This window comes from Papaver somniferum, chromosome 11, assembly GCF_003573695.1.
Source record: "Papaver somniferum cultivar HN1 chromosome 11, ASM357369v1, whole genome shotgun sequence".
Classification (NCBI taxonomy): domain Eukaryota; kingdom Viridiplantae; phylum Streptophyta; class Magnoliopsida; order Ranunculales; family Papaveraceae; genus Papaver; species Papaver somniferum.
The window spans coordinates 118,197,898-118,223,970 of NC_039368.1; the positions used below are offsets into that span (position 1 = coordinate 118,197,898).

Sequence of the window (26,073 nt, forward strand, 5' to 3'; positions counted from 1 at the left end):
TGACGTTTAGAATTGTTGAGTTTTAGTTTAGGAAACTTGGGTTGCTGTCGAATTTGATATTGGTCCGGGGAAGGAGCTTATATTTTATTGTTTCCACCTAGGAAAAAGAAAGAAGAAAAGGTTAACCGTGTTTTCTATATCTATAACTATTATAAAGCCAACACCCCTCAGTACTGTTCATGAACAGTACTTGAAGCTGCATTTTTTGAAAATTCAAATCTGCCCTTAATTTTATGGTTTTGCCAAAAATGCCACCTAAATTAAGTGAGGTTAGAAAGGTAAAAATGTAAAATGCAAATCAAGAGAAAAATAAAAAAAGAGAGTATGTGTTCGGTGGTCCCATGAGGGGGCAGTAGCCAGTAGGAAAGCAGTGAGTAGCTGGAATTTTTGATATTCCGATGTTGCCCTTAGTGTTATAACTCTATTAAAACATATAATCAAAATTCAATGAGACTAAAAAGGTAAAAGTAAACAGAATTAGTGACAAAACCCCTAGGTGAACAAAGTAGTGATAAGAAAAAACCGGTCATATTATTTCTACCAAATAAAAACCGTTTCAAATAAAACTGGGACAAAAACCCCAAGCCAAATAATAATGTGTAAATTTAGTTTTTGTTACTTTTAAAAAAGCCAAACATACCCTTCGACCTTTTCTTCTTCTTCTTTCTTCCTTCTCCTTCTCTCACCACCATCATCACCAGCAGCAACAATGGAACTGCACGAGAAGAACGGCGTTGATTCAAGAGATGAAGAATTCGAGAGACGTTTTCTCTTATTCATTTCCCTAAAACTGAGAAAAGAAGAAGCAGCAGCTGCCGCTGTTTTATCACCTGAAATTGAGAGTAAATATCGTTGCTGCTGATCGAGAAATATATCGAGAATTGGGAGATGAGAAAAGGGTAAGATAGAGTTGATGGACTTTTGTAAGATTCAAGATGGGTTGAATCTGAGATTGCAAGAAATTGGATTTGCATCTCGTCTGGGGTTGATTCAGAAATTTAAACTCAGAGTTGAGTTAGATTGAGAAGATGTGAAGATGGGTTCTGCTAGCTTCTGTTGAATTCAGTTGTGGAGTTTTGGATGAACTGAAATGGGGATCTGGAGAAATTGAGGGTTTGTGTTGGTGCTCTTGAAGAAAAAATTAGGGATTTTCTATCAATTCGAGAAATGAATGAGGCCGCTGGTGTTGAGGATGGATCTGAAGAATGATGGTGGTGGAATTATGAAACAGAGATGAGAATAAATCGAAGATGAGCTGCTGTGGCTGCTGGTGATAATGAAATCAGTTAAGCGGAAATGGAACTGTAGATGATGAAAATGATGCATTAATGAACTTGGCAAACTACGGTTCGATTTGAGATGGGTTCTGGAGTCGCAAGATGTTGTTGCTGGGCAGATTCAGATGAGAAAATAATGAGAAGAAGATGAATGGAGTTTTTGGTGCTGTTTGTTGACTGAATTGATGCCTCAGCTGCTATTGAAATTGCAGGTGACGATGGATTTTGACTAAGCAGTGGAAGTGTTTATTGGTGGTACTACAGTTCAGTGAGGTGGTCATGGAAGTGAAGAGAAGGAATTGAATAAGAAGTGCAGGTTGTGCTGAGAACTGGTGTTTAAGAAGATGTAATGTTGATGCTGCTGTTGTTACTGTGGTCTGATGGCAGAGATGTAGGTGCAGTTGTCTGGTGGTGTTAGCTCTAGCGCAAGGACTGGAATTGCAGGTTAAGCCATGGATTGCTGGTAGGATTTAAACCAGTTGAAGCCTTGTGTTGGTTGGTATGAAGGATAAAGAAGATAATGGCATTGGCTTGTGAATTGAAATGATGCAGGTGGAGGTTATGGAGATGTGAATGAGTTAAGAAGCTATGTTTCGTAATAGTGGAATGTGGAGCTGTAGATGACATGGAAATGGTGGTTGCTGCCATGGTTCAGCTGGAGCAGTGGAAATCTAAACTTCAAGCACATTATAAACTTCAACTAGAGCAGTGGAAATCTAATAAGAAGAGGATGACATACAATGCTGAAGATGTAGATTATATGTCCGTCGCTAGTATGGCAGAGGGGATGGTAGGAGCTAAGCTAGCAAATATTATTGAGGTTGCTGCCATTAATATGATGCGTGACGAAAGAACTGAGGTATATATAACCTGCTTTTCTATTTTAATCCATCTGTTTGAGTATATAGAATTGGTGATCTCGTAATTGTCTTAGTTATAGGGAAACTGTAGGATTCTTATTTTGTTTAGGTCATGCAAGTTAATGAATGGTAGATGTTTTAGCATTCTCAGTGTACGTTGGCATAGGTTTCAAGTATCTGAGGTGCACATCAATGGAACCCCCAGTATGTTACAAATGTTGATACTCTAGAATATATCCAGTTACTTGCATATCCTTAAAACACAAACAAAGTTATCTTGTATCTGCTTATCTCTTTTTATTCTTCTCTGACTGAAAAATAGTGGTAGGTCAATATTTTTCAAGCACGAGTTTCAGAAGTTTCTTAAGTTTGATTAACTAATGAAGCTATCGTTTAATGTACCTTAACCAACAAACGATTTAGTCATTTAGTGAATATATGTTAATGTTATCCAACTGTACACACTTGTCCTGCTCACTTGGCTTTTACATTTGACGCATCTTAATTACGTATCTAATAGCGAACCTAATTTGCACACTGCCAACATCATCAACATCACAATTTTTTTTGTATTAAGAAGCAGAGCATCAATTCAAGTCCATATCAGAAGCCTCCCAAATTGTCAGTAAGGCCACCACTAATCCCAATCGGTGACGAACAAGAGAATCAAGAAGAAAGTATATCAGGTTCACTAGGGAAGCTATTTGTCAATGCCGGGGAATCTGCAGCAGAAAAACTGGTTTCATCCAATTTACGATGAAACCAAAACTGGTTTAATACTATTTTAGCTATAGAGATGACGGTAGTGGTGGTGCTGGTGCCATTGGTAGTCGAAGATGGAAGTGGTCTGTAGTGCTGCTGCCAGTGGTGGCAGCAGTGGCAGATTTCAGCAGCGACATGGGTGAATGACGTTCGGCGGCGGCGGTAGGCGGCAACGGTGCTGGTAATCAGTGATGGCGGTGGGAGGTCATGGTGCAGGTGGCGGTGCAGCAGGTGTTGGCGGTGGCTGGTAGTGGTGGTGCAATGGCGCAGTGCTGGTGGTGTTGGACGGCAGTGGTGCTGGTGGTTGGTGATGGCGGTGGACGGTTGTGGTACTTGTGGTGGTGCTGGATGGTGGAGGTGGCTGGTAGTGGTTGTGCAATGACGCATTGCGGCGGACTGTGGTGATGGTGGCGGCACAGTGGTGGTGGTAGTTGGTCACAGTGGTTAGCGGTGGTGTTGGTCGCGGTGGTTATTGGTGAAATGACAGTATGTGGAAAAATGATGAAACCAATTTCAGTTTCATCTATTTTTAGTGAAACCAATTTTGGTTCCATCATATTTTCAGTTTGATTTCATCATTTTTCACGAGAAATTGTTTGCACAAGAAATTTTGGTTCCATCATTTCTTCAGTTTGGTTTCATCATTTTTTCTCATTTCAGTTTAGTTGCATCATTTTTTCTTATTTTGTTGAACATTGATCAATCAAATTAATTGGGTGGTGGCGGCTGGTTGGTGGTGGTGGTCGGTTAGAATGATGGTGTTTGCTCGGTGACGGTGGTGGTCGTCGTCAACGATTGTTTGTGGTTGTGGTCGACGGCTGCGGTGGTAGTTGGCGCAGGTGGTGGCGTGGTGGTGGTTGGCGACAGTGGTGGTGGTTGGTGACGGCGGCGGTTGGCAGTGGGGGTGGTCGGCGGCGACGGTGGTGATGGTGACGTAGGTGGTGGTTGGCGGCGGTGACGGAGGTCGGTGGCGGCGGTTGTCGGCGACGGTGGTCGGCTGCGGTGGCGGAGGTGGTCGGCGGTGGTGGTCGGCAGCGGTGGCGGTCGGCGGCGATGGTGGTGGTGGGCGGCGGCGGCAGTGGTCGGAGGCGGCGGTCGGCGGTGGTGGTCGGCTGTTGTGATGTTGCTGGTGGGTTGTTGTTGTTGGTGGTGATAATTAAATAAAATTTAAAGGTGTAGTTGATTTTTGTTTTTGTTGGGGTGATTTAAATAGTAGAAGAGTAATATAGACAGTTTATAATATTTGTGGTTTTTGTATCACTTTTGTTTGGATGAGTTTTTTGTGATGGGTTATAACCTGTGGTGTTATAACTCGCGTACCGAAAAGTAAAAGAAAAACAAATTCAGAGAAAGAGATAAAGCACGTGCGAAGCGTGTCCTCGCAAGCTAGTATAATTAAAAGGAAAACTCCAATGTTATGAAGCACTCTGCAATCTAACATTTCTAATGTTGTGATTACTCATCCTAAATCGATGCTAATGTTTATCTCGTTGCTAAAAAGCTAAGTTGGTAAGTTATTCGCGACTAGAAACAAAAATGATTGAAGTTCCATAATTAATTCCAACTTAAAAGTGGGAACAGAGTAGTTGATAGGTTCTGTACAAATTAGTAAAGGGCAGCTGGACAAGAGACGTTTGGTAGGAACCGAAATCAAGTATTTAATATGTAGTATTAGTTGAAATAATATGCTAGAAGTCTGGATTCTGGAACGCATGTGATGAGAAAAAAGTACAAAATAAAAAGATTTTTGTTAAAAGATTTTTGACAAGTATTGATCTTATGGATTTTGTTAAAAGATTTTTGAGAAAAAAAAATTGTTTTTTGAATTTTGTATGTTAACGTAAAAGAAACCACACTAGTCAAACACTACTAAAATGGGATTGCACAGTTGTATAATGGTTTCATCTTACTTAAAATCACAGAAGAAATCAACACTTTATGTACTTAAAGTATGAAAAGTCGGCAGGGTCGACAAATATTGAAGATAACTGTTTGAGCATTGCTCGGTCGAAATCGCAAGCGTTGCTATCTCAAGCTTGTTTATCAAGTTTAGTTGATCAAAACTATAAGTTTTGATTTCTAGGATACTTATAGCTATGTCTCGGATTAGGATAGAATGTGTAGTTGAGCTTTGGACTTCACGACATTCATCGATTGAAGACGAATATCTACTAAACTTATCTATCACTCAGAAATCTATGCTATTTTATCTCCTAATGAAACTAAGTCGTATAGCTGTATAAACTTTTATATTATACACATTTGATATTTCAAGCCGAATTTATCTCGCTTATTTATTTCTCGAAATACGAGTTGAAAGGTTTTTGCTTTAGCTACGTTCATCATATTCTTGACGAGTTTAGTTGGGAACAATCTATTTGTTGGAAACTAAATAATAAGTCAAAAGATGATCATGTGGAAATTTCCTTGAAACATCTTACATGATTTATGTGACACAATCATTTAATATCGACTCGGAAAATTTCCTATTGATCATTCGATCACTTGAAAATTATTTATAAGCTAATGGTTTGTGTGAGACAACCATTGTCGTCTTCTAAGGATGTTTCAATGATTGAAATGGGAGTTTAGAACAAAAACTTTGTCTAGATATAACACAGTATGCGTACCTAGTATGCAAACTGTTTTGATATGATTCAGGTCCGGGAACCTTGTTTGCATACCTACTATGCGAACGGTTTTAACTGTTAAAGTCCGGGAACCAAGTTTGCATACCAGTATGCGAACGGTTCTACATGAGTTAGGTACGGGACTGCTGTTTGCATACCTGTTTACAAACGGCTAGACAAGACCAAAGTCCGGAAACTATAATTTGCATACCTGTTTGCAAACTTGGTGGTTAAAGTTCTAAAATCGGTTAAGTATGTTTTTATACTCATGAACAAATACATTAACAAATTAAGGAATGCAATCTTTGCAAACCGTGGCTTAATGTTCATGAATTGATTCTTATATAGGTACTTTGTACGATTACGAATCAATCCGATTTTGTTTCAATTGGTTCATATATATTTCTATGAGATAGTGAACAATTGAACTACTTTATCTGAAACATAATTAAATTCATTTGATTATCTTCATGATTGATTGATCATCATATTTGATCTAGAAGTGTTAGATAAATGTGGTTAAAACAAAACCATTCATATGGCTAACTTCGGTTAACTGTTATTGAGCCAACTCAATATACACATTTAAGTACGGTTATCCATATCTAAATGAAGGTATATTTCATTTGTGTGTAACGAGCTAATACCATATAACAGTGGAGAGATATTTCTTTGGTTTTAAGCAGACTTATCTTGAATCTTAAATCAGGATTTCATCTAAAGGTGAATATTGGATGCTTTGTTACTAAGCTATCTTAGCTTTGATTGAGAGCAAAACCTGATTTGAAAGACCATATGAGGGAGGATTCTAGAAACTGAAAAACCTAATCCCGACACTTCCATGTGTCCTAGTTGCGACTAGAGTCGATTCTCCTTTAACCTAGGTTTTTCCAAAACCATTATAGGTTAACGACTTGAAGACTTCATTTGGGATTCGTGAATCCATATCCAACTATTTTCTCTCTAGTTGTGTATTCTGATCTTATTTTTTCTATCGTATTGAGTACTATCTTCTCTAATATTTGCTCGAGATTTATCTCCGATGGGTAAGATATAAAAAGTAATCACAAAGCTCTTCGTCTCATTCTTTGTGATTCCACAATAACTTCTTTTGCTACCATAAATTTAAGTTATTGTGAGGTGATTGATAGTTCCAGGCTTCTCTTCGGGAGTATAAGACCGGATTATCAATTGGTTCCTGTTCACCTTGATTTATCAAAAGATGGAAAAAATATATTTGTAGGTACTTCTGTGAGAGACAGATTTATCAATCAGAATAGAATTATCTGTGGGAGACAAGAGGCGTAAGGAACGCGACTGTACCTTAATCGGTGTGAGACTTGGTTAGGGCTCAACTACATTCCACTCCGAAGTTAACTTGTAGTATGCTAGTGTCTGTAGCGGATTAATACAGTGTGGTGTTCAAATCTGGACTAGGTCCCGGGGTTTCTTCTGCATTTGCGGTTTCCTCGTAAACAAAACTTATAGTGTTTGTGTTATTTCTTTTTCGCATTATTTTTTTTTTATATAATTGAAATATCACAGGTTGTGCGTAGTTCAATCAATTGGTAAATCCGACCTTTGGTTGTTGGATATAAATTGATTGACACTTGGGTATTGGTCTTTGGTACCGTACAATATTTCTCATATCAATCAGGCTCACAGATTTCTATCAGTTCGAATGCAGATTGTATTGAGAAATTGGGATATAACTCTTTGATATCTTTATTGATTGAGCTTGCTTTATAAGCTGGTTCTCTCGTAATTATATTAGAGTTAGTCCATACATCTTTCCACAAAAATTATTGGGAGTGGTTGTTATACCCTCACTTTTTCAATAACGACTAACATTTTCAGAACTGAAAGTATGAAAAATCGGCAAGGTCGACAAATAAGGAAGATGACGACCAAAATAAAACTTGAACAATATTCAAGGTCGATAAAGAAATACCCTGACGATTATATATATCTGCAAATCAATAATTCGGTCTTATTTTGACAATCAAACAACAAAATAAAGTATTGGTCGTTAGGTTGGGAAGGAAAATGGACTCATTTAAGTTTGATAAAAACAAGGAGCTAGCTACTTTTTAATCGACGACTTTTTCTTGAGATGAAATGATGGAGAAGGAAAAAAGAAGGATAGAAAATTAGAAGAAGTGGTTTTTAGGTTGGGAAGGGGAGTAAATTGTTTTTTAGGTTGGGAAGAAAAAGAATTCGGTGAGGGTATTTAGATAAAGTTATCATGTTTGGACACCCCTTAGCCCTACAAAAGAGTCTACTTAAAATTGTGTATACCCCAATTAATCTGGTTATACCCCCAATTTGGCCAGGTTACGAATCGACTTTTTTTTTTAATAAACTCCATATTCATTAAAATCAATCAAGTTATATTGTGAAGATTAAGTACATCATCAAGTGAAAGAAAAAACAAACTAGAATTAGTACAAACCCTAGTGTTCCAACAAGAGAAAGAGTTGGACACGAGAACAAGACCAATTACAAGCAAGAAAAGAATCGATAAATGATAGAAGAATGGTTTCTAGGATCATAGTCCAACCATTTTGATATTTGTCTTCTAGAGAAAGATAAGCTCTATTGAAGAAAAAAAAGGAGTATTTTCCCCAATATCTTAATGTCGGAGAAGATTATGTGGCCGGTAAATATCGTTGTCGATGTACTTCAACCTTTTATAACACAAAGAAGAATTGCTTCTAAAGCCATGGAGAAACGTCATAAAGACGCAGAAAAAAATACTATGAAAGCGCATAAACATGTCGGAAGACATGAAGGATGAAACATCTTAAACCATAAACAAACTTGAAAAATCCTAACTAGATCTACTGAAATTAACCTTAAGATGAAAGAACTAACTAAACTAAGATTATTACTGCTCAGATATACAGAGATCCGTGAAGACCCAAGCATATCTGAGCAGTTTTAACGCTCACCGAAAAGATGTTGTCTCTCTCACCTGAAATCGCTCTAGAGAGGGAAAAAAGAAGAAAGAGTAGGAGCTGAGAGGTGAATAGAATCTGACAACACTGAAAAATCATCTCTTTTCTGTATATTAAATTTATTTTTTTTAACCCGTGCAATGAGATGGTAAAGTGAAAATACCACCTGACACTAATACAGAGTCATGCCATGTACTGAAAAGAGAGTCATGCCATGTAATACTTTTCTCGGCGATCTCTTTACTGCATCTCAGTGGAATGTTGGCCATCTCGCGACTTTTTTGGTCAAATTTGTCTCGTTGAGATTAAAAAACTTGGCTTGGCCATCCACCAAAACCGAGATTACTGCCGTGATTAACTATATTGCTTATGACGTCCAAGCATTCAAACTCTCCCAACTGCTACATAAATAACCAACAATAAACTGTATCAGATTTGCTGAATCCTTTTCAAAGCAAACATTAGTCGATTATCGAGTTTTCACCATTCAGTCAGCCATTAGCATAGCTCAGGTCTCTGCCAGCTAGTTTATTGTCAAGTGGAACTATTGTATGTTATTTTATCCACGGTGGATAGCAGTTGATGCGTAGAAGAAAATTGTATTGTGAAAAATTAAATTCAATCACAAAAAACTCATATTTCCTTTTTACTTTTCATAAAAATTTGTAGTGTATTTTTATATCCGCACAAGTTTAGCATATGTGTGGAAAATACTCGTCATACACATAATGATAAATTTTGAAAATAAAGAACTCAAGATTTCACCGAGAATCTCCCCAAGATAAAATTATCTCAGTATCTTAGTCCCAACCGAAATGGATCAAGAACTGAAGTTGACTACATTGGTCATAAGCAACCTGGCAAGGCGAGTTGGTGCACTAGGAGGCCAATATAGATTTGAGAGTGATTTCTTCTTCTATTATTCTTCTTGTCCAATTTTTTTTCTTTTCGCCATTTTTTTTTACTAGAATTAGATTTCTTAGTTTTGTTATGGCTTTAACGGAATTGTGTAATGATTTAAGCGAATCTAGGTTTTCTCGTTGATTATCTTCCGTCTTACTACTGATTAGGTAGATCACTTCAGTATTAGGAGAAATAAGGTAAAGTGACTTTAAGTTATAAAACTATTTTAGGAAGGAAAAATAAAGAACGAAGGTCGAAGAGAGAACACAAAATTGGTTAAAAAAGACCAAAATTAACAATTCGTGGGTGAAAAAGACATTTAGATTTTGATACTGTTTAAATGGATAAAAATATAAAAATAGTCAGGATGTAACCAGTTTCATTCTACCCATTTTCAAATACTTTTTCTTATTTTTAATTTACATCAGTCATCTAGTTTCATCCTCGCTATTTTTTAAGTTTAAGCCAGGATGAATCCAGTTTCATCCTTGTTAATTTTTTTGTGTCCATTTCACCCATATTAATTTTTACTCGTCCATTAGAATCATGTTTTAAAAATATTTGGACAAATGATCCATTTTCCGTAGAGATAAAGTGAAATTTTTTGGTTTGCTACAAAAAAAAAATAAATAAAAAAATTGGAACACGTTTTAGGCTGAGAAATCGATTGGTAACTTTCATTTTTTTTTGGATCTCTGGTTGAGTCTAATTTCCCGCTGAACTCTAATTTCTCATTTAAGAGGGTTTTACCTGTTACGCCTACCAACCATATATGCGTTGACTGCACACCTTCGTTGAATTGCTTCATGACGTCCACTATGTCTAAATAAATGAGAATACGTGTTCAGATGGGAGCTCGGTTGAATGAACACTGCGTCACTGCCCTAGAAAACATGAAATACGTGTTCAGATGGGAATCCAAACTATCCATGAAAGACACCCCGAGGGCCCGAAGGCTAAATAACTAGAACAACCGGCACGCGCTTTTGTGCGTGCTGTAATTATTAGCGAACTTAGTGGGATTATGATCCTGCCCTTATCCTGTTTTGTTTTTCCTGTTGTATTTTTGGTAATAACGAGGTGCAACTAAGGGTGTATATGACAACTAACCTACATCTTTAAAAAAGTTTTCTTTCCCGCCACCACCTCTCTTTCTCATAGTGTCTTCACTCATTTTTCGTGTCTCTCCGACGGTGAGATTTAAATGGACCTTGCTACAGTCGGGACAGTAGGATTCGGTCTAGATTTGGGACATGATGTGTAACAATTTCAATAACTAAGAGAGGAGTGACTCTAATATTGAAATTGGTAGTGGGTTGAAGATGGGAATGACCAAAAATCTGGATTTTTAATACAGATTTGATTTCTTGGTACGAAATTAATATTATACTTTCGTGATGGCTTAGCTATGCCAGCAGCCAGCTAACGAACAAAGAAGCGCGTGCAACACATGTAATCTGTCGAGACGAGAATCATATGGTCCTAAATTATTTGTCCTCCTAGCTAAGCACGTCACCGAACATAAAAGTGCGTGGAACACATGTCTTGGAAAGAGAAATGGCATGGCTACAAATATTACGGGTGGCGAGAGATGTTTATTATTGGAACCCCTCTCCTCTAGTACCGTTGGTTGCTCGTCACACTGGGATATACGAATAATATACTACCAGAGTGACATTACAAATGCTAGTACGACCATATTCATGTAGCTGTCAACTTACAAAATCTAACAGTGAACTGGTCGACGTTATTTTACATTTCTTTCGTGTTGCGTCATAGTAGTTAAAACCTTAACACACGACAAAAGCTTGGATTGACACCCTTGATTATTTGTTATGATTCCATTAACTAACAGCTGAACAATAAGCAGCCTTTGACAATCGGCGGTGACTGTACTTGGCTGGTTCTCCATATATATATATATATTCAGTTTCGTTACACCGCATTCATTCAAAGAGTTCACTCCTTCCCTTCTGAGGTTTAGTGAAGATTCTTAAACTTCCACTGTCACCACCACCGTTTCATCACCACCGCTTCAACTAATTAGTTAAATGAAACGGGTATCTTGAAGGAGGGTATTTTAGGAAAAGATAACACCATTTTATTCAAAAATGTTAAATCGGATGGAAGTATAACTGTTCTGTGAACGAATTATAAAAATATGACCATTTTGTGACCCAATTATAAAAAGTATGACAATTCTGTAGATGGCTCATATTTTTATCTTGACTCAAAAAGAGGAATGACTTTATAGCAGCCATCCTCGTAAATGTACATGGCTGCCCGCTATGTCAATCGTCAAACCCACGAGCTAGTGTTGAGGATAATAGTCCCATACTGTTAATATATTCTTAATAAACTTAAAATATAATATGGAAGGACCTCTCCACTCATTGCCAATTGGTTATGAGTTGGATGCCCGTATTTTAATATGTTATCACATTCAAGCCCCGTATGAGACGTGAAATCCAGTAAGATCCAAGAAGGCATGATAACCATACAACGATCTATATAAGATGCGGAACTATTCCACTTATTGTCAATTGGTTTTGAGTTGGATGCCCTCGGACTTTAACACCTATCAAGCTTTTTAGGTTTCTAACTGCGCGGTAATCATTTTCGTCCGCTTTCAAAAGTTGAAAAGTTGAACTTTTTCCCATCCTCGTTCAAAAAAATTCAAAAGTTTGAAATAATTTAGTCCCATCTGGTAAAAAGATATGATATCATGGTAGGGTCACTGTTTGGCCATTTCAAAAAATAATAATTGCGGCAATAGAATTGAATATATGAAGTTGGTAAGCTTTTCTTTAACATGTAGCCAGAATTATGTTCTTCATATTTTTTTTTCTTTTTTTTTCTGTCAAATGTAATAAATTAACAAACGTGTTTTAAAGTTTCTAGAACTTGCATTGTGAAAGTCTCTCCCTCCCTGTATAGGAGGCTTCTGTGTACTCTATCTATATATACACCCTCTCTGTTGCTCCATTAAAACTCAGCATTTCTAAGCCTCTCTCTCTTCTCTCCTTCTAAGAAAAAATTTCAGTGCACCTCATTAGTGCCTTGATTTTCTGTAAGAAAAGCAGGGAGTAATCATCAGAAACTCCAGATATATATATATATATATATATATAGATAGATAGATAGATAGATAGAGAAAGAGCACTGAGTAGGGAGAGGAAGTAGCCATGGAAGCAAAGAGATGGGTCTCTTTGGTTCTCTTGGCTTTCATCTTAGTTGGATTATCTTCTTCAGATTTCTCTGTGAAAGATTCAGATCAACAAGTTCAAGCCATTTCTTTCATAAGGTATATATATATATATTTTATCATCATATGAATCTTAACCATATCAAATGTTAACCCACTACAAGATGATTTACAGGTGACCATTGGTATGCTTAGTTTGACTAAAACGGTAGCTGTTTTAATTAGGAAAAAACGAACTAGATCTGGTTTTTCTCTCCTGGTCGTTGTTCCGTTTTCATATTTACATTCTGAATGGTGTAGTATGACTTTATTTTTATTAGATCTGTTTTGAATCCCTTCTTAATTTTCTACCTTTTGGCTGTTTGATTTAATTTTTCTTTTTTTTTGTTTTTTTTATGTTCCAGTGATCTGAAGGCAACAATTCTTGGATTTTTTGATGAAACATGGGTTGCAACGGAAGACGCAAATGCCATGAACAAAGAGATTAAACCTAAACATGTCATCTTAACTCCAAACCTGACGACATGTCATAAATCACTCTCCGACGCTGATCGGCCGGTTTACTGTTGTCCACCAAAACGTGAATCATTAGAAACCATTATTGATTTCAAATTCCCAGACATTTCAGAACCGATTAGAGTTAGGAAACCAGCTCACATGGTTGATGCGGATTACATTGCCAAGTACAACAAAGCCATAGCCATCATGAAATCTCTACCTTACGACGATCCACGCAGCTACATGCGCCAAGCTAATATGCATTGCATATACTGCACCGGTGCTTACAATCAACAGAACTCCAACTCTCTGCTCAAAATTCATAGATCGTGGATGTTTTTCCCATGGCATAGGATGATGATTTACTTTCATGAACGGATTCTTGGAAGTTTGATCGGGGATGAGAATTTCGCACTACCTTTCTGGAACTGGGATTCGCCTGAGGGCATGTTTATTCCTGATATGTACTTGAATGGGTCGATGGTTGATACGCAGCGAGACAGTTCTCACCTTCCACCACAAGTTGCTGATATCAATTACGATTACTTCGAAAGAGGATTAGGACCGGAAGATCAAATTTCCACTAATGTAGCTTTTATGTACAATCAAATGGTTTCTGGCGCTAAGAAAACTGAACTGTTCATGGGTTGTCCTTACAAAGCCGGCGAGGACGGGTTTTGCGACGGTCCGGGGACTATTGAACTGGCACCACATAATGCATTGCACACTTGGGTTGGCAGTAACTTGAACACTGAAAGAGAAGATTTGGGAGCCTTTTATTCAGCCGCAAGAGATCCAATTTTCTATGCACATCATTCAAACATCGATCGCCTTTGGAACGTTTGGAACGAGCTTCGGGGCAACAAGCCAGCGATTGAAGATCCGGAATGGTTAGATTCTACTTTCTACTTCCACAATGAGAAGTCACAGCTTGTCAGAATCAAAATCAGGGACGTTCTTGACAGTTCTAAGCTTAGATATGCTTACGAGAACGTTGAGAATGTATGGCTTGACGCAAGACCTAAACCTTCTGTACCACCGAAGATTGCTCGTCAGGTATTAAAAATGAGAGAGAATCAGAACCCATTCTTGGATATCTCCAACCAGGCTATTGTTTCACCAGATTTTGGATTGAATGGTAAGAGGCTTGATACCACAATAAGAGTGAAACTTCGTAGACCAAAGACACACAGAAGTAAGATTGAGAAAGAACAAGAAGAAGAGATTATAGTTGTTTATGGAATTGACATCAGTAAGGATGCATATGTCAAGTTCGACGTTTATGTAAATGCTGTTGATGAGACAACGATTGGTCCGGAATCAAGAGAGTTTGCAGGAACATTTGTGAACATGAAGAGAGGAGTAAGGATAGTGTTGAATAAAGGAGATTTGGTAGTGAAGAGGAAGACAACTTTTAAGGTGGGTATCACTGAGCTGTTGGAAGACCTGGAGGCAGACGGCGATGAGACCGTTTGGGTCACATTAGTACCAAGAGGCGGGACTGGCGTCAATACAACTGTTGATGGAGTTCGGATTGAATACATGAAATGATGAGATAAATCTTGTTAATATTTTTTGATATTGATTTGTTATTGTTTGACAGCTATACTTGAATAAAACAAGTAGTGGCGACAAGCCTTCTTTTGTTACCGAGTTGTAGTGAGTAGTGGCTAAAGAGATGTAAATCTGTACTAAAACAAATCATAAAATGTTTGAACACCATAAAATGAGAAATCTAAGAAACACAACAAGAAAATGCAATTTTAGAGCAAGGTTTAGTGGTTGTAACTCCCACATATATTCTATGACATTGACCTTCTAAATGCAAGGTTATTAGCTGCACAAAATAATGAAACCATGAACCAAGTCAAATGGCAGTTGTGGTACAGATTAAAAAAGGGAGGTTGAATGATTTGCGGTCGTTCTTAACCCATTTGATTTCTTATCTAATTAAACACAGTTGCAGAAAAGGGTAAACAGCAAAACCATGACAGATGACACCGTAAAAAATGGTTACAAAGATTGGAGGGAAAAGGTTTTAAAGCTACTGGCTTAGTCTCTGATGTTTCAGTTCCAGCTGAAAGAGAAGTTAATCAAAACTGTTTCCAACATATTTGATGCCAAACTTGATATCCTTGCAAGTAATTTATTACTTCCTAATAGCATCATCCCTTTTATCACACTATATCCATAGACTTACTAGCTTGATTAACTCATGGATTACTATTTAGGTCATAAAGATGCACACACGAGGATCATTCTAGAATCGTCACTAGTACCTTTGGCACACCCTTTCTTCTAATCTCAAGTTTTTGATATTCCTATATTTCAGTAATAATTGGTACATGTGTGATTGTTGGTAATATGAATCTAGTTCTAGCATATATCTATCGCTTCTCTTTATTTATACCTCATACTGCACTTCTACTTCTTATGAATTAACAGGAAAATAGTCTATGTCTGTGTAAGAAATACAACAAACTGGCTAAGGGAGATGAGACAAAGCAAAACAGAATTTCTACCGTAAGCTTGGTTGATATGATAAGAAAAAAATCAACCAACCATGAACATCTGCAGATATTAAGTGGTAGAAAATGATAAACCATACTCCTGTACTAAAACCCCGAATCTTCTCAATAGACATAGCATTCAACACTGAACCCCTCCCACCTATGCTACTAAGAAGACAAAAAACAGCATACAATCGAGTGAGTCAAAAAAAACTTAAGAAGCTGGTGATTTCAGTGCCTCAAAAACACACAAATTGGCTAAGGGAGATGAGACAAGACAAAACAGAATTTCTACCATAAGTTTGGTCTATATGCTAAGAAAAATATAATGTATAAACTATGAACATATGCAAATATTAACTGGCAGAAAATTCTAAACCATACTCCTATAGCAACATAAAACTAAAACCCCGAATCTTCTCAATAGACATAACATTCAGCGCTGTACCTCCCCCACCTATATGCTATTAGGAAGACAAAAAACCAGCTTATAATCGAGTGAGTCAAAAAAAACCTTAAGAAGTTTGAGACTTCAGTGCCTCCAACGCCTTCAATGAGAATTCACGAACCAAATCTATCCTTCTCAAGAACAACTCCCCCTCTGCAACCTGTAAGTCCTTCCACCTCTTTTCAAATGCCTTCCTCTTCGAAGGTTCAAGCAATTGAAAACCTCTCCTATTTAGAAAACTTTTCAAACCCGGAGGTGCCATATGCTGAGCCAATTCAATCAACCCAGAACCCTCTACTTCTTCTTTTTCAACTGTTGCTTTCAATTTACCATCAACATCACCTACCTTAACACTTTCTTCCCGTTTCTCCGAAACACCTGCATCGTTACTAGCTTTCTTCTTCTTACTCTTACCGTTTGTAGCACCATCCACCTCAATTGTCTCACCTCCTTTTTTCCCTTTACCATCATTTTCTGGTTTATTCTCAGCACCCCATATTGACTTTGACAACTCATAGCATTTCTCAAAATGGGATTTGGTAAATGTCAAGACTTCCCCACTCTTCTCTTTGGCTTCATTCTGCCGATATCTCCCTTTGGCATGTCTAATTTTACTAGACAATTGCTCTTTAGTAACATCAACATTAATAGAGCCCTTGATAAACTCATAAAAACCATTTGAATCAGAAATAGGGTTTTTACCCTGCTTCATGTAATCAATCATCCCTTTCAGAAGAACAATCTCACCTTCTTCAGTCCATACCCTCGCTGTTTTCTTCTCAGACTCTTCTCCAGCATTAGCATCATTGTTCTTCTTCCTCCGTTTCGAGGATTTCTCTGCTTCAACCTGTCGTTTGGCAACCGGACGTTTGGACGGAATGGAAGTTTGTTCGGGTTTCTTGACTGCCTCTTCCTTTTCAATTGGGATTTGTTCATCAGATTCCGAATCATCATCAGAGCTTTCTTCTTCTTCAGCATCTTTAGATTTAGGTTTGGAGTTTGGAACAACACAGAATCTTGATTTCTCAGTTTCTTCATCGTCATCTCCGCCTTCTTCTTCTTCTTCTTCGCTGTCGTCGCTTTCTTCTTCTTTGTTGTTAACTACTTCCTCTTCGACCTCTCTTTCATCTTCAGAAGCAGAAGAAGATGAAACAGAAGGTGGATTCTCTGGTAAAGGAGAATGGTTCTTAAGAGTCATTGTAATAAATTAGGGTTCAAGGTTTACGGAGAACGAGAGGTTTTAGGGTTCAAAATATGCCTCTGAGAGAAAGCCGATTTAAATTGAGAGAATTTTGATGTTTTAGGGCAAATACTAATACGGCCTACCAGAGTAAGCAAAAATAATCCAAATTTGATGGATCACGGGTAGGGCTGCAAATGGTTTGAAAAATACTAGAATCCCCTATTATATGGGTTCAATATGTAGAAGCTCCGTTAAATGGATAATTTACTGTCAACTCCATACTTTAGGAAAATGATATTGCTAGGCCCAAAAAATCAAATTTTTTTTAGATCTGGTCCATAATTAATTTTTATGAATTTTAATACTACCAAGACTACCCTTTAGTATATAAACAAGAGGAATATCATCATATATTTTCATTTTCAGATTTTGTCTCTCTCTTCCAGACGAGTTTTTCTTCTTCAGAAATGGTTTCTTTTCATTTCCAGATCCGAAACAATATTTCTCTCTCGAAATCAAGTCTCACACAGTTAAACATCGACAACAACTCGTGTTCTTGCGATTTCAGTGCGTATCGGTGAAGCAAACTGAATGAAAATCGTTAGCAACAATTAGAAATGAAGATTTAATCATCAAATATGATGACAAAGATAAGTTCCACATATCTTCATCTTTTCTTTCGATTTAAACTCCTGATTTGTTGATTTTCAAATCGAAATCGGATGAAATTTTTTTTCGTGTACTGTTCAAAACCTAATCCATCTGATTTCATCTAGAAATATTTATTTAAAAGATGACAAGAATATAGATCCACAGTTATTTCATCTAGATCTCTGTTTTGAGTTGAAATTTTTTGAAAAATTTAGTCAACAAATTTTCTAGGTTTTTGAATTGAAAATCGATTTAATTTTAATCTGAATTTCCAATAGAAAAATTTAAGTTTATTTATGAACTCAGAGCATCTTAATCTCCGTTACCCGTCACATTTACGTTGTTGACTTAAAAATCGTATCCAATGTAATTGTGGTATACTGAGTTGTCTCAGTTCTCAAATTGGGGGAAGAAATGAGAAAAAGACCAAGAATTGGTGGTGTAGAATGATATCCGGAAGAATCCTGCATTCAGATCACAATTCCCCTAGATGTCTGCAAAAATTGGGTTGATCCCTTTGGCTTCAAATAAAGGATTCTGGGCTGAGCTATTGGGAATTGGTGACATCTATTATGAACTTGGTAATATTCATCTTTTATACTAAGAATATCTGTCTAAAATGTCCACAGATTTAACATGTAACTACTTTTTTTTTTGCTGAGATGTTGTTAATTATTTGTTTAAGACAGGGGTTCAAAACGTCGACATTTGCTTGGATACAAGGTCGCTCAATGGCGGTTTGATAAACTTGCAGGAGCTTTGCACACTACTTTGTCAAAGACGAAAGGCTGCTCGTGACTCTGTGTCTGAAGATGATTGTTTACGTGCTATAAGTTGAAGGTAATACTATAGGATCATCAGTTTTTGGCGTTAGTTAAAAGATGAAATATCAGTGTTAAGATATTGTTTGCAACTAATGTATATTGGTGTATGATCTGTGGTAGCATGTTTACTAGCAGAGGGAACAAAGAGACTTTAGGAAATAGATATATTATTTGGCATGCAGGTGGAGACGGGAATTACAGACACTATAAGTCCATAAATGCGACGAGAATTACAGTCACTATAAGTACACCAATGCATCTTTTAGTGCATTGTTTGAGGAAATGCTTTTTAATTATCCTAGAAGTGTAAAAAATGTCCTTTGATCTGCGGAACCAATGTGCATCTCTAGTTCATATTAGTTGTTAAGATGATCATAAAAATTGTGCTCTGCTAAAGAGAACGGGGATATGACACTGTTGATGGGTTTCCTTGATGTGATCCCTTGTGGTACAAAGCCTATTGTTCTTATAGATAAAATTTGTTATTTACTTCTTTCCTAATTCTCGTAACAGCAAATGATGTATTTACCAAACGGTGAAAACTATACACTCGAGTATCCTTGCATCATGCTACATGACCTTGATTATTTTTATAATGGCATTTCCAGATATTGGATAGTGGTTTTGAGGTCATTTCTGTTGGAAAGAAAAAGCTGATTCCGTCAGTTCCTACAAAGTTAAACCAAGATCACAATGAAATTTTGGAGCTGGCCCAGGTTTGTCTTCTTTTCTAATATAATTTTTACAAACTTGAATTAGCATACCTAAGATAGAGATTAAGAGACTACATTATTTTTTCCTCCAGTACTACTAATGTATGTAGAAGATTCATACCTGCTGGATGTAATGGATGAGGGTATCGTCAGTTAATTTGTTCCCAAGTTGGTCCGTCACATGGAACACTGGCGTCACAAAAACTTTTGATTGTTAGGATAACAAACAACAAACAGTCCCCACCCACTAGCCCACTAGGCCACCACATTAAGGTTAGGATTGCAAGATTCCAAAAGTAGCACAAGTATGGGTTCTCAAAGATTTTGTTTTCTTAATTTTTTTTTAGCTTAATGGGATTCACTTAATGTTGGAAAAAAAAGTTCGCTTAATTAATCAAGAAAGTCGAATCTATAGTGATTATTGTTTTTTTTGAGGATGCAGATAAGGAGGAAAAGGAGGGGAGAAAGTAGTAGGGAAGGAGGGAAACTTGCCGTCCGTAAACCAACGGGGTTTCCCTTCTAGCTGCTCAAACGAGGTCTAGCTGCTCATACAAGGTCTTTCACAATTCGCTTGTTTGAACATGACTGTATATTATTTTCTCAGACGTCTTTATCTTTTTATTGTCAGCATAACTTGTCAACTACAATGCGTTGCATTGTTAACTTCCTAGAGATACTCATGATATGATACGATCAGAAAACATTAGAATTCGTTGTTCGGCTGGTGAAAGTTTAATGTTTACAAACAAGTCCACTGACACATTACTCAGTGTATCGAGATTCTGATAGAAATGTTTTTTCCCCCTTTTTGTTTTGTTTCGGGATATAATGTAATTGACTATGCAATGGTTTGGCTATATATAGTATATTAGTACTGTATGAATTTTGTTTTGGATAAGATATATATATATATATATATATGTGAGAGTCTATAAAATCGGTATTGTACATTTTATGGTTGAGAAAAATAGTACTAAAATGTATTCGGTAATCTTAGGCTCAAGGTTATGTGACCGTTGAAGAAGTAGAGAGGCGTTTTTCCTGGCCATTCGGCCGTGCTACAAATGCTTAATTTGGAAACTTTACTCGAAGTAAGTTTTCCGTTTTAGTTTTCATTTGATTTCCGTTTTAGTTGACATGATTTCTCCTTGGTTTTCATTTTAAACAAATCAATCTGTTGAAAATTTGCAGGAAGGTCTAAGTATGATTGATGATGGTCGCAGAGACTGTAAGCGCAGGTATTGGTTTGCTTATGTATCAGTTTCTTCCTCTACATAGGCACGTTTTTGTTCATGTCCGAGGATATACTAACTGAAGATGTAACTGCTAGTTACACTATCTAATTGGATGTGTAACTTCCGGTTACACATGCCTGATGCATGTGTAACTTCCGGTTACACAAGTCGTATCATGTGTACTTCCGGTTACACAAGTCATAATACACATCTATTTAAGTTCTTATTGCAACTGACCTCTTAATTGTAATTTATTCACTTAGTTCCTGTAAATTAGTAAAGCAGTTTATTTGCTAGTTGTGCATTTTTTCCTTTTTAAGTTGCCTTGCTATTGGGATCCGACCATAAAAACAACTTTTTCGTAGTGTGATTGCAATTCAGGAGATTTCATTTAACAACAAGAACAGATACTTCATTTTAATCTGATATTATGGTATCTTTTTGTCTTATTACTTTGCAGGACAACTATATGCAGAACAAACTTGTGAGACTTGTATGCGTCTTTCTTCAGGTCCTGATTCGGTATAACATAATTAATGGTGAGTTACCATGTGTCATTTAAAACTTGTTTTTAGCTCTGACATGTATGATTTATTGTGCTGGGAATCTAGGATCAACTATTGTTCTTATAATATCAGATAGCTTGTCTTTGAACCTTGTTAGTATGATGCTTTGATGGAATTTTTTGCTAGTAAGATGCATTTTTAACTCTTGTGGTTCCAGGTATATGAAACCTATGGCCGTTTAGCTCTAGAAGCTGAGGACTTTCCGGAGTTTAATCAGGTTGGCTACTGATTTGTTGTAAGTTATCTGACCTTTATTGGATGTGTAACTATTAGTTACACATGCTAATTAGATGTGTAACTTCTAGGTACACAAGCTAAATGGATGTGTAGCTACCAGTTCCACATGCTAATTAGATGTGTAACTTATAGATACACATCGCTAGGTACACAGTTCCATGAAATAGTGTCTATGTAGTGTTTCAGTGCATATTTCTGTTGTTCTTTTTCAGATTCGACACTAATTGAGAGTTACACTAGTCATTTCATGTATAACTGTTAGTTATATTTCTGGTTACACTAGTCATTTCATGTATATTTCAGCTTTTCCACATGTCATTTCATGTATAACTGCTAGTTACACTGGCCAGATGCATCTTCAATTTTTCTTCTCTTTTATTTTTGTTGTTCTCTTACATACTGAATAATATTTGTTTGCATTATTGTTTTGGTATTGGTTAAATATTGAACAATATTCTTTTGCATTTTTCTTTTGACACTGGTTCATGTTTGTTTGTTGTTATATTTCAGGTTTCCCGATAAATTAATAAAAGATAATTGCTTGTTTGTGGTATTGGTCTCGCTGGAATTGAAGTTGACGCTGAATACACAAGTCCGATGCATGTGTAACTCTCAGTTACACTAGATAGATGCATATGTAAATCTCAATTACACTAGACAGATGCGTGTGTAACTAGAAGTTACACATGCTAAGAAATTATTATAAATGATTATTAAAGCAATACATGTATTTTTTGTATGCGTTCTTTTTAATGTCTATTTTTTTTTATGTGTAAATTTGCGTTACACATGTCATAAGGATGTGTAACTTCTGGATACACATTCCATATGCATGTGTAACTTCTGTTTACACATTCACACTATACTTTAATAATTTCGGGCCCAGATTTAATAATTATGGGCTTAAATTTAAATTTTATTTAATTTGGGGCTTGACAGTATATAAAAGGGCATGGATGTCATTTAGTAACTCGGGGCCTAGATTTAAACTTCTTTTAATTAAGGGCCTCATATTATGGGTTATTCATGGGTTGGGCCTTAGTCTAATTTTTCCTTGAGCCTATACTAGATCCGAAATCATGTGAAACGGTTTCTCAAAACTAAGGGTCTGTTTGGGAGCTTGAAAATGGGATAACATATCCTGGAAAAGTTTATCTTAATTTAATTTATGATAACCTTGTTAATGGTTAGTTTTAATAGTGTTTGTCTAAAACTCTATCACATCTTGGGGTAGGTTAGTTTGTGTTTGTTTGACTATATAAATAGGTTAATATAAATAATTATTTCTTAGCTCAATACTTATTTTAAAGGAAAAAATAATTGTCTAACCCAGGTGAGGATACAGGTACCCCAGGTATTTGGAAGAATACCTTAACCTCATCTTTTTAGCTTCCTAAAATCAAGGAAGGTTTAGTAATCCTTATCCAGGATTGGAATTGCAGTGCGACAAACACATTTTAACAATTTTTTACTGGATAACCCAACCTAGGATGGGATATCCAGATACCAAACACGACCTAAAATTATGCATCTCGTAAGTCAGTTTTCCAAGAAAAACGGGGAAGTTATTGTTTGGTCCACGTCAATTTGGTCCACCGATGAAAATGCAGGGTTCAGCTTGATCAATTAACGGTAAACTGATAAAAAATAACCTTTTGAAATGCGATTTTCTTGCTAAGAAAAATATTATCAAACCAAAAGAAATCACAAGTGTAATGACAGGATGGAAGGGATCAACCACTCACCCTGGATTCTGAAGTTATTACAATATTTAGCTGCAGAATCAGCATGATTGTTGACATTTCTTTCTAGAAATTACTCTAGAGAATGAAAAATTGTTGTGAATCAACTTGCAGTCATCTATAATTGTTTTTTTTTATACCAGAATAACTGGTTATTATTAGAATGGAAGTATGCTATTACTAATTGAGCATTACTGATGAAGCATACTTTGATGTTGTTCCTTTCTTTCGTCCAAATACTAGCTTCCAGCGCTAAGCATTCAGCTTCTTCAGTGTTCCTGGATACCCATGGGATGACTTTGCAACCAATGTCATTCATTCATAATCAAACCAAGTATTAATGTCAAAAGAGGCATCGTTGTAAACACTAATGCAGTCCTCTGGTAATGAAGCTACTATGGAATTTAAATCATTTTCAATAGTTGAAATGTTAGCAGGCATATTTGCAGCAGAATTAAATCTAAGATAAATATCAGCATCATTCACAAGCTTGAGTGCTAGTCTCGTAGTAGTGAAATAATTTAAATTTTTTCCTTGAAAAATGAAGAACATATGTATTTACATATGCTCCATGTAATAGAAAAAACAGCAACCGCTTTATCTTTTTAGGATATCAAAAGATAACCACTTCCCAATCCACTCTTTTAAGTTCCATGGTGAATCCCTAACTTGTGAGACTAAGTTATAATAAGGAATTTACGACCAAATCGCTTAAGCAAAAGGACAATGTAAGATCATATGCTCTGCAGTTTCAGACACTACAGTTCCACATATAATGCAATTTATACCATGAAAATTATTAAATCTATAAATAATTGATTTTACTGAAAAATATTCTCACAACATTTCCATACGTAAATCTGGACTTTAGGGAGCATTGGAAGCTTCCGCAAAGACTTATATAAAGGGTTAACATTCCGGGGATTAAGAATGTACTCGAATTGGCTAGACAATACTTTATATGTGAAAACGTGTGGGTACCAAAATATACCACCAACTTTTTCTTAAGCAACCTATATGGACTAAACTCAAATACAATTTCGAGTGTTACAACTTAATGAATCTCATGCGGGGAGTATATGAAGATCTTGTATCTCTTTCTCTCACAATCAGAATGTAAACAAAGACAAGTCTGTGAAACTGATTATTTCTTGAGAGTACTTGGACGATCCCAAAGATCAATATCCAAGATCAATCAATTTGTATCCAATAATTGTGATGGACTTATCTACTTGAATTGATTTTAACGTATAACCTGTGATATTTCAATTATAATGGTAAACAATATAGTGCGAAAAAGAAATAACAAACACCAGAAATTTTGTTAACAAGGAAATCGCAAGTGCAGAAAAACCCGGAGACCTAGTCCAGATTTGAAAACCAAACTGTATTAAGACGCTATAGACTCTAGCCTACTATCAGAACTTCAATTTAGTTGAGACCGAAATAAATCGTCACAACAATTCTGTTACTGTCGCGCTCCTTATGCCTCTTGAATCCCAGCAGGACTTCGTGTAATTGATTCCCTTAGCTGACGTCCTTTACATTCTAAGAGTTGCTTCAACTTAATTAAATACTTTAAACCAATCTTTCTCCCACATATAAGCCTATATGTGATTTCCGTTCTGATCAAAAATTAAGGTGAGGTGGGAAATCAATTGCAATAAAAAAAATCTAGCAAACCTCAAAATCCAGTCTTATGACTTCCGTCGAGCAGCCTAGATTATTATTCACCTCATAAGTATAAACATGTGGAATGGAATCACAAAGTCTGAGACGAAAAAACTTTGTGATTTATATCTATCTTGATAGATGGAGCAAGGCTCAGCCATCAATAGTAAGATCGGGATACACAAACTATCAAGATAACGGTAGTCGAATTTGGCTTCACGAATCCCTAGGTGAAATTTTTGTAGTCTCTAAACCCTAAAACAGTTTTAAGGAGAGGACGATTGTAGTTTACAACTAGGGCACACAAGAATAGTGTGAGGATTCAAAGATCCCAGTTATTTGAGGATCTCCTTATAAAGACTTTTAATATCAAGGTTGTTTTAGATTTAAGCTTATGCGAATCAAGCAATAAATAAACACCGTTAAATGAAAAAATTGACTTGAGACTAATATAACAGAATATACACTATGGTTAGGATGAACCATAACCGAACCGTGTATAATGACTTGTTCATAAACGGTTAGCATAAACTAATCAATTGAACGATAAGCTTAACTGTTTTCATATAACATTTAAGAATTAAAATCTTGAGTCACAAATGTGATCAATCATATATTCATATGTTTCTAGAGAGTTGTTCAAATGCCGATTATCTCATAGAAATAATTCTGATGCATCTGAAAATATTCGACTTGGTTAGTACGTGTACCAGGTACTTCTACTGTATACTTGTTCTTGAACATTTTTGTCATATATAGTACGTGTATCGGTTATGTATACCCTTAAGACAAAAACATGTTCAGGAATACACAGGTCTTGTATGGTTTGCATACTTGGTATGCGTACCTTCTCGGTTTAGAAACCAACAGATCTTTTCTGGTTTGCATACTAGGTATGAGTATCTTCCTGGTTCACGAGTCAACAGACTTTTTATGGTATGTGTACCAAAAAGTCGTTGCCGAAATATAGCTACGCCGGTACGTGTACTGCGACTCCGAACTTATAACAGTTCTCAAAGTATGTGAATTGGTATGCATACGGTGATGTATCCAGATTTACAGTAGTTCTATATCTCTCTAATAATCGATTTGTAACATTCCCAAACAACATCAATGAAACATATCACTGTTCCGGGATATTTTCAAATGATTAATCATAACTTAGGTCATAAAAAATAAATTGTTCTTAACCAAATTCATC

At 36.4% G+C, this 26,073-nt stretch overlaps 2 protein-coding genes and 1 pseudogene across 2 annotated transcripts; 2 read left to right on the forward strand and 1 right to left on the reverse strand.

Moving 5' to 3' along the window:
- The first annotated feature begins 12,320 nt into the window (after positions 1-12,320).
- LOC113322011 (polyphenol oxidase I, chloroplastic-like) lies at positions 12,321-14,861 on the forward strand. Its single transcript, XM_026570008.1, has 2 exons — positions 12,321-12,693; positions 12,999-14,861. Exons 1-2 carry the CDS (start codon positions 12,575-12,577, stop codon positions 14,641-14,643), a joined length of 1,764 nt encoding a protein of 587 aa, XP_026425793.1. The 5' UTR covers positions 12,321-12,574; the 3' UTR covers positions 14,644-14,861.
- Positions 14,862-15,870: 1,009 nt separating this feature from the next.
- On the reverse strand, positions 15,871-17,354 carry LOC113320935 (STOREKEEPER protein-like). The gene has a single exon (XM_026568839.1). It carries the CDS (start codon positions 17,246-17,248, stop codon positions 16,118-16,120), a length of 1,131 nt encoding a protein of 376 aa, XP_026424624.1. The 5' UTR covers positions 17,249-17,354; the 3' UTR covers positions 15,871-16,117.
- A 1,020-nt stretch (positions 17,355-18,374) lies between these two features.
- On the forward strand, positions 18,375-21,152 carry LOC113324996 (annotated as a pseudogene).
- The last annotated feature ends 4,921 nt before the right edge of the window (positions 21,153-26,073 follow it).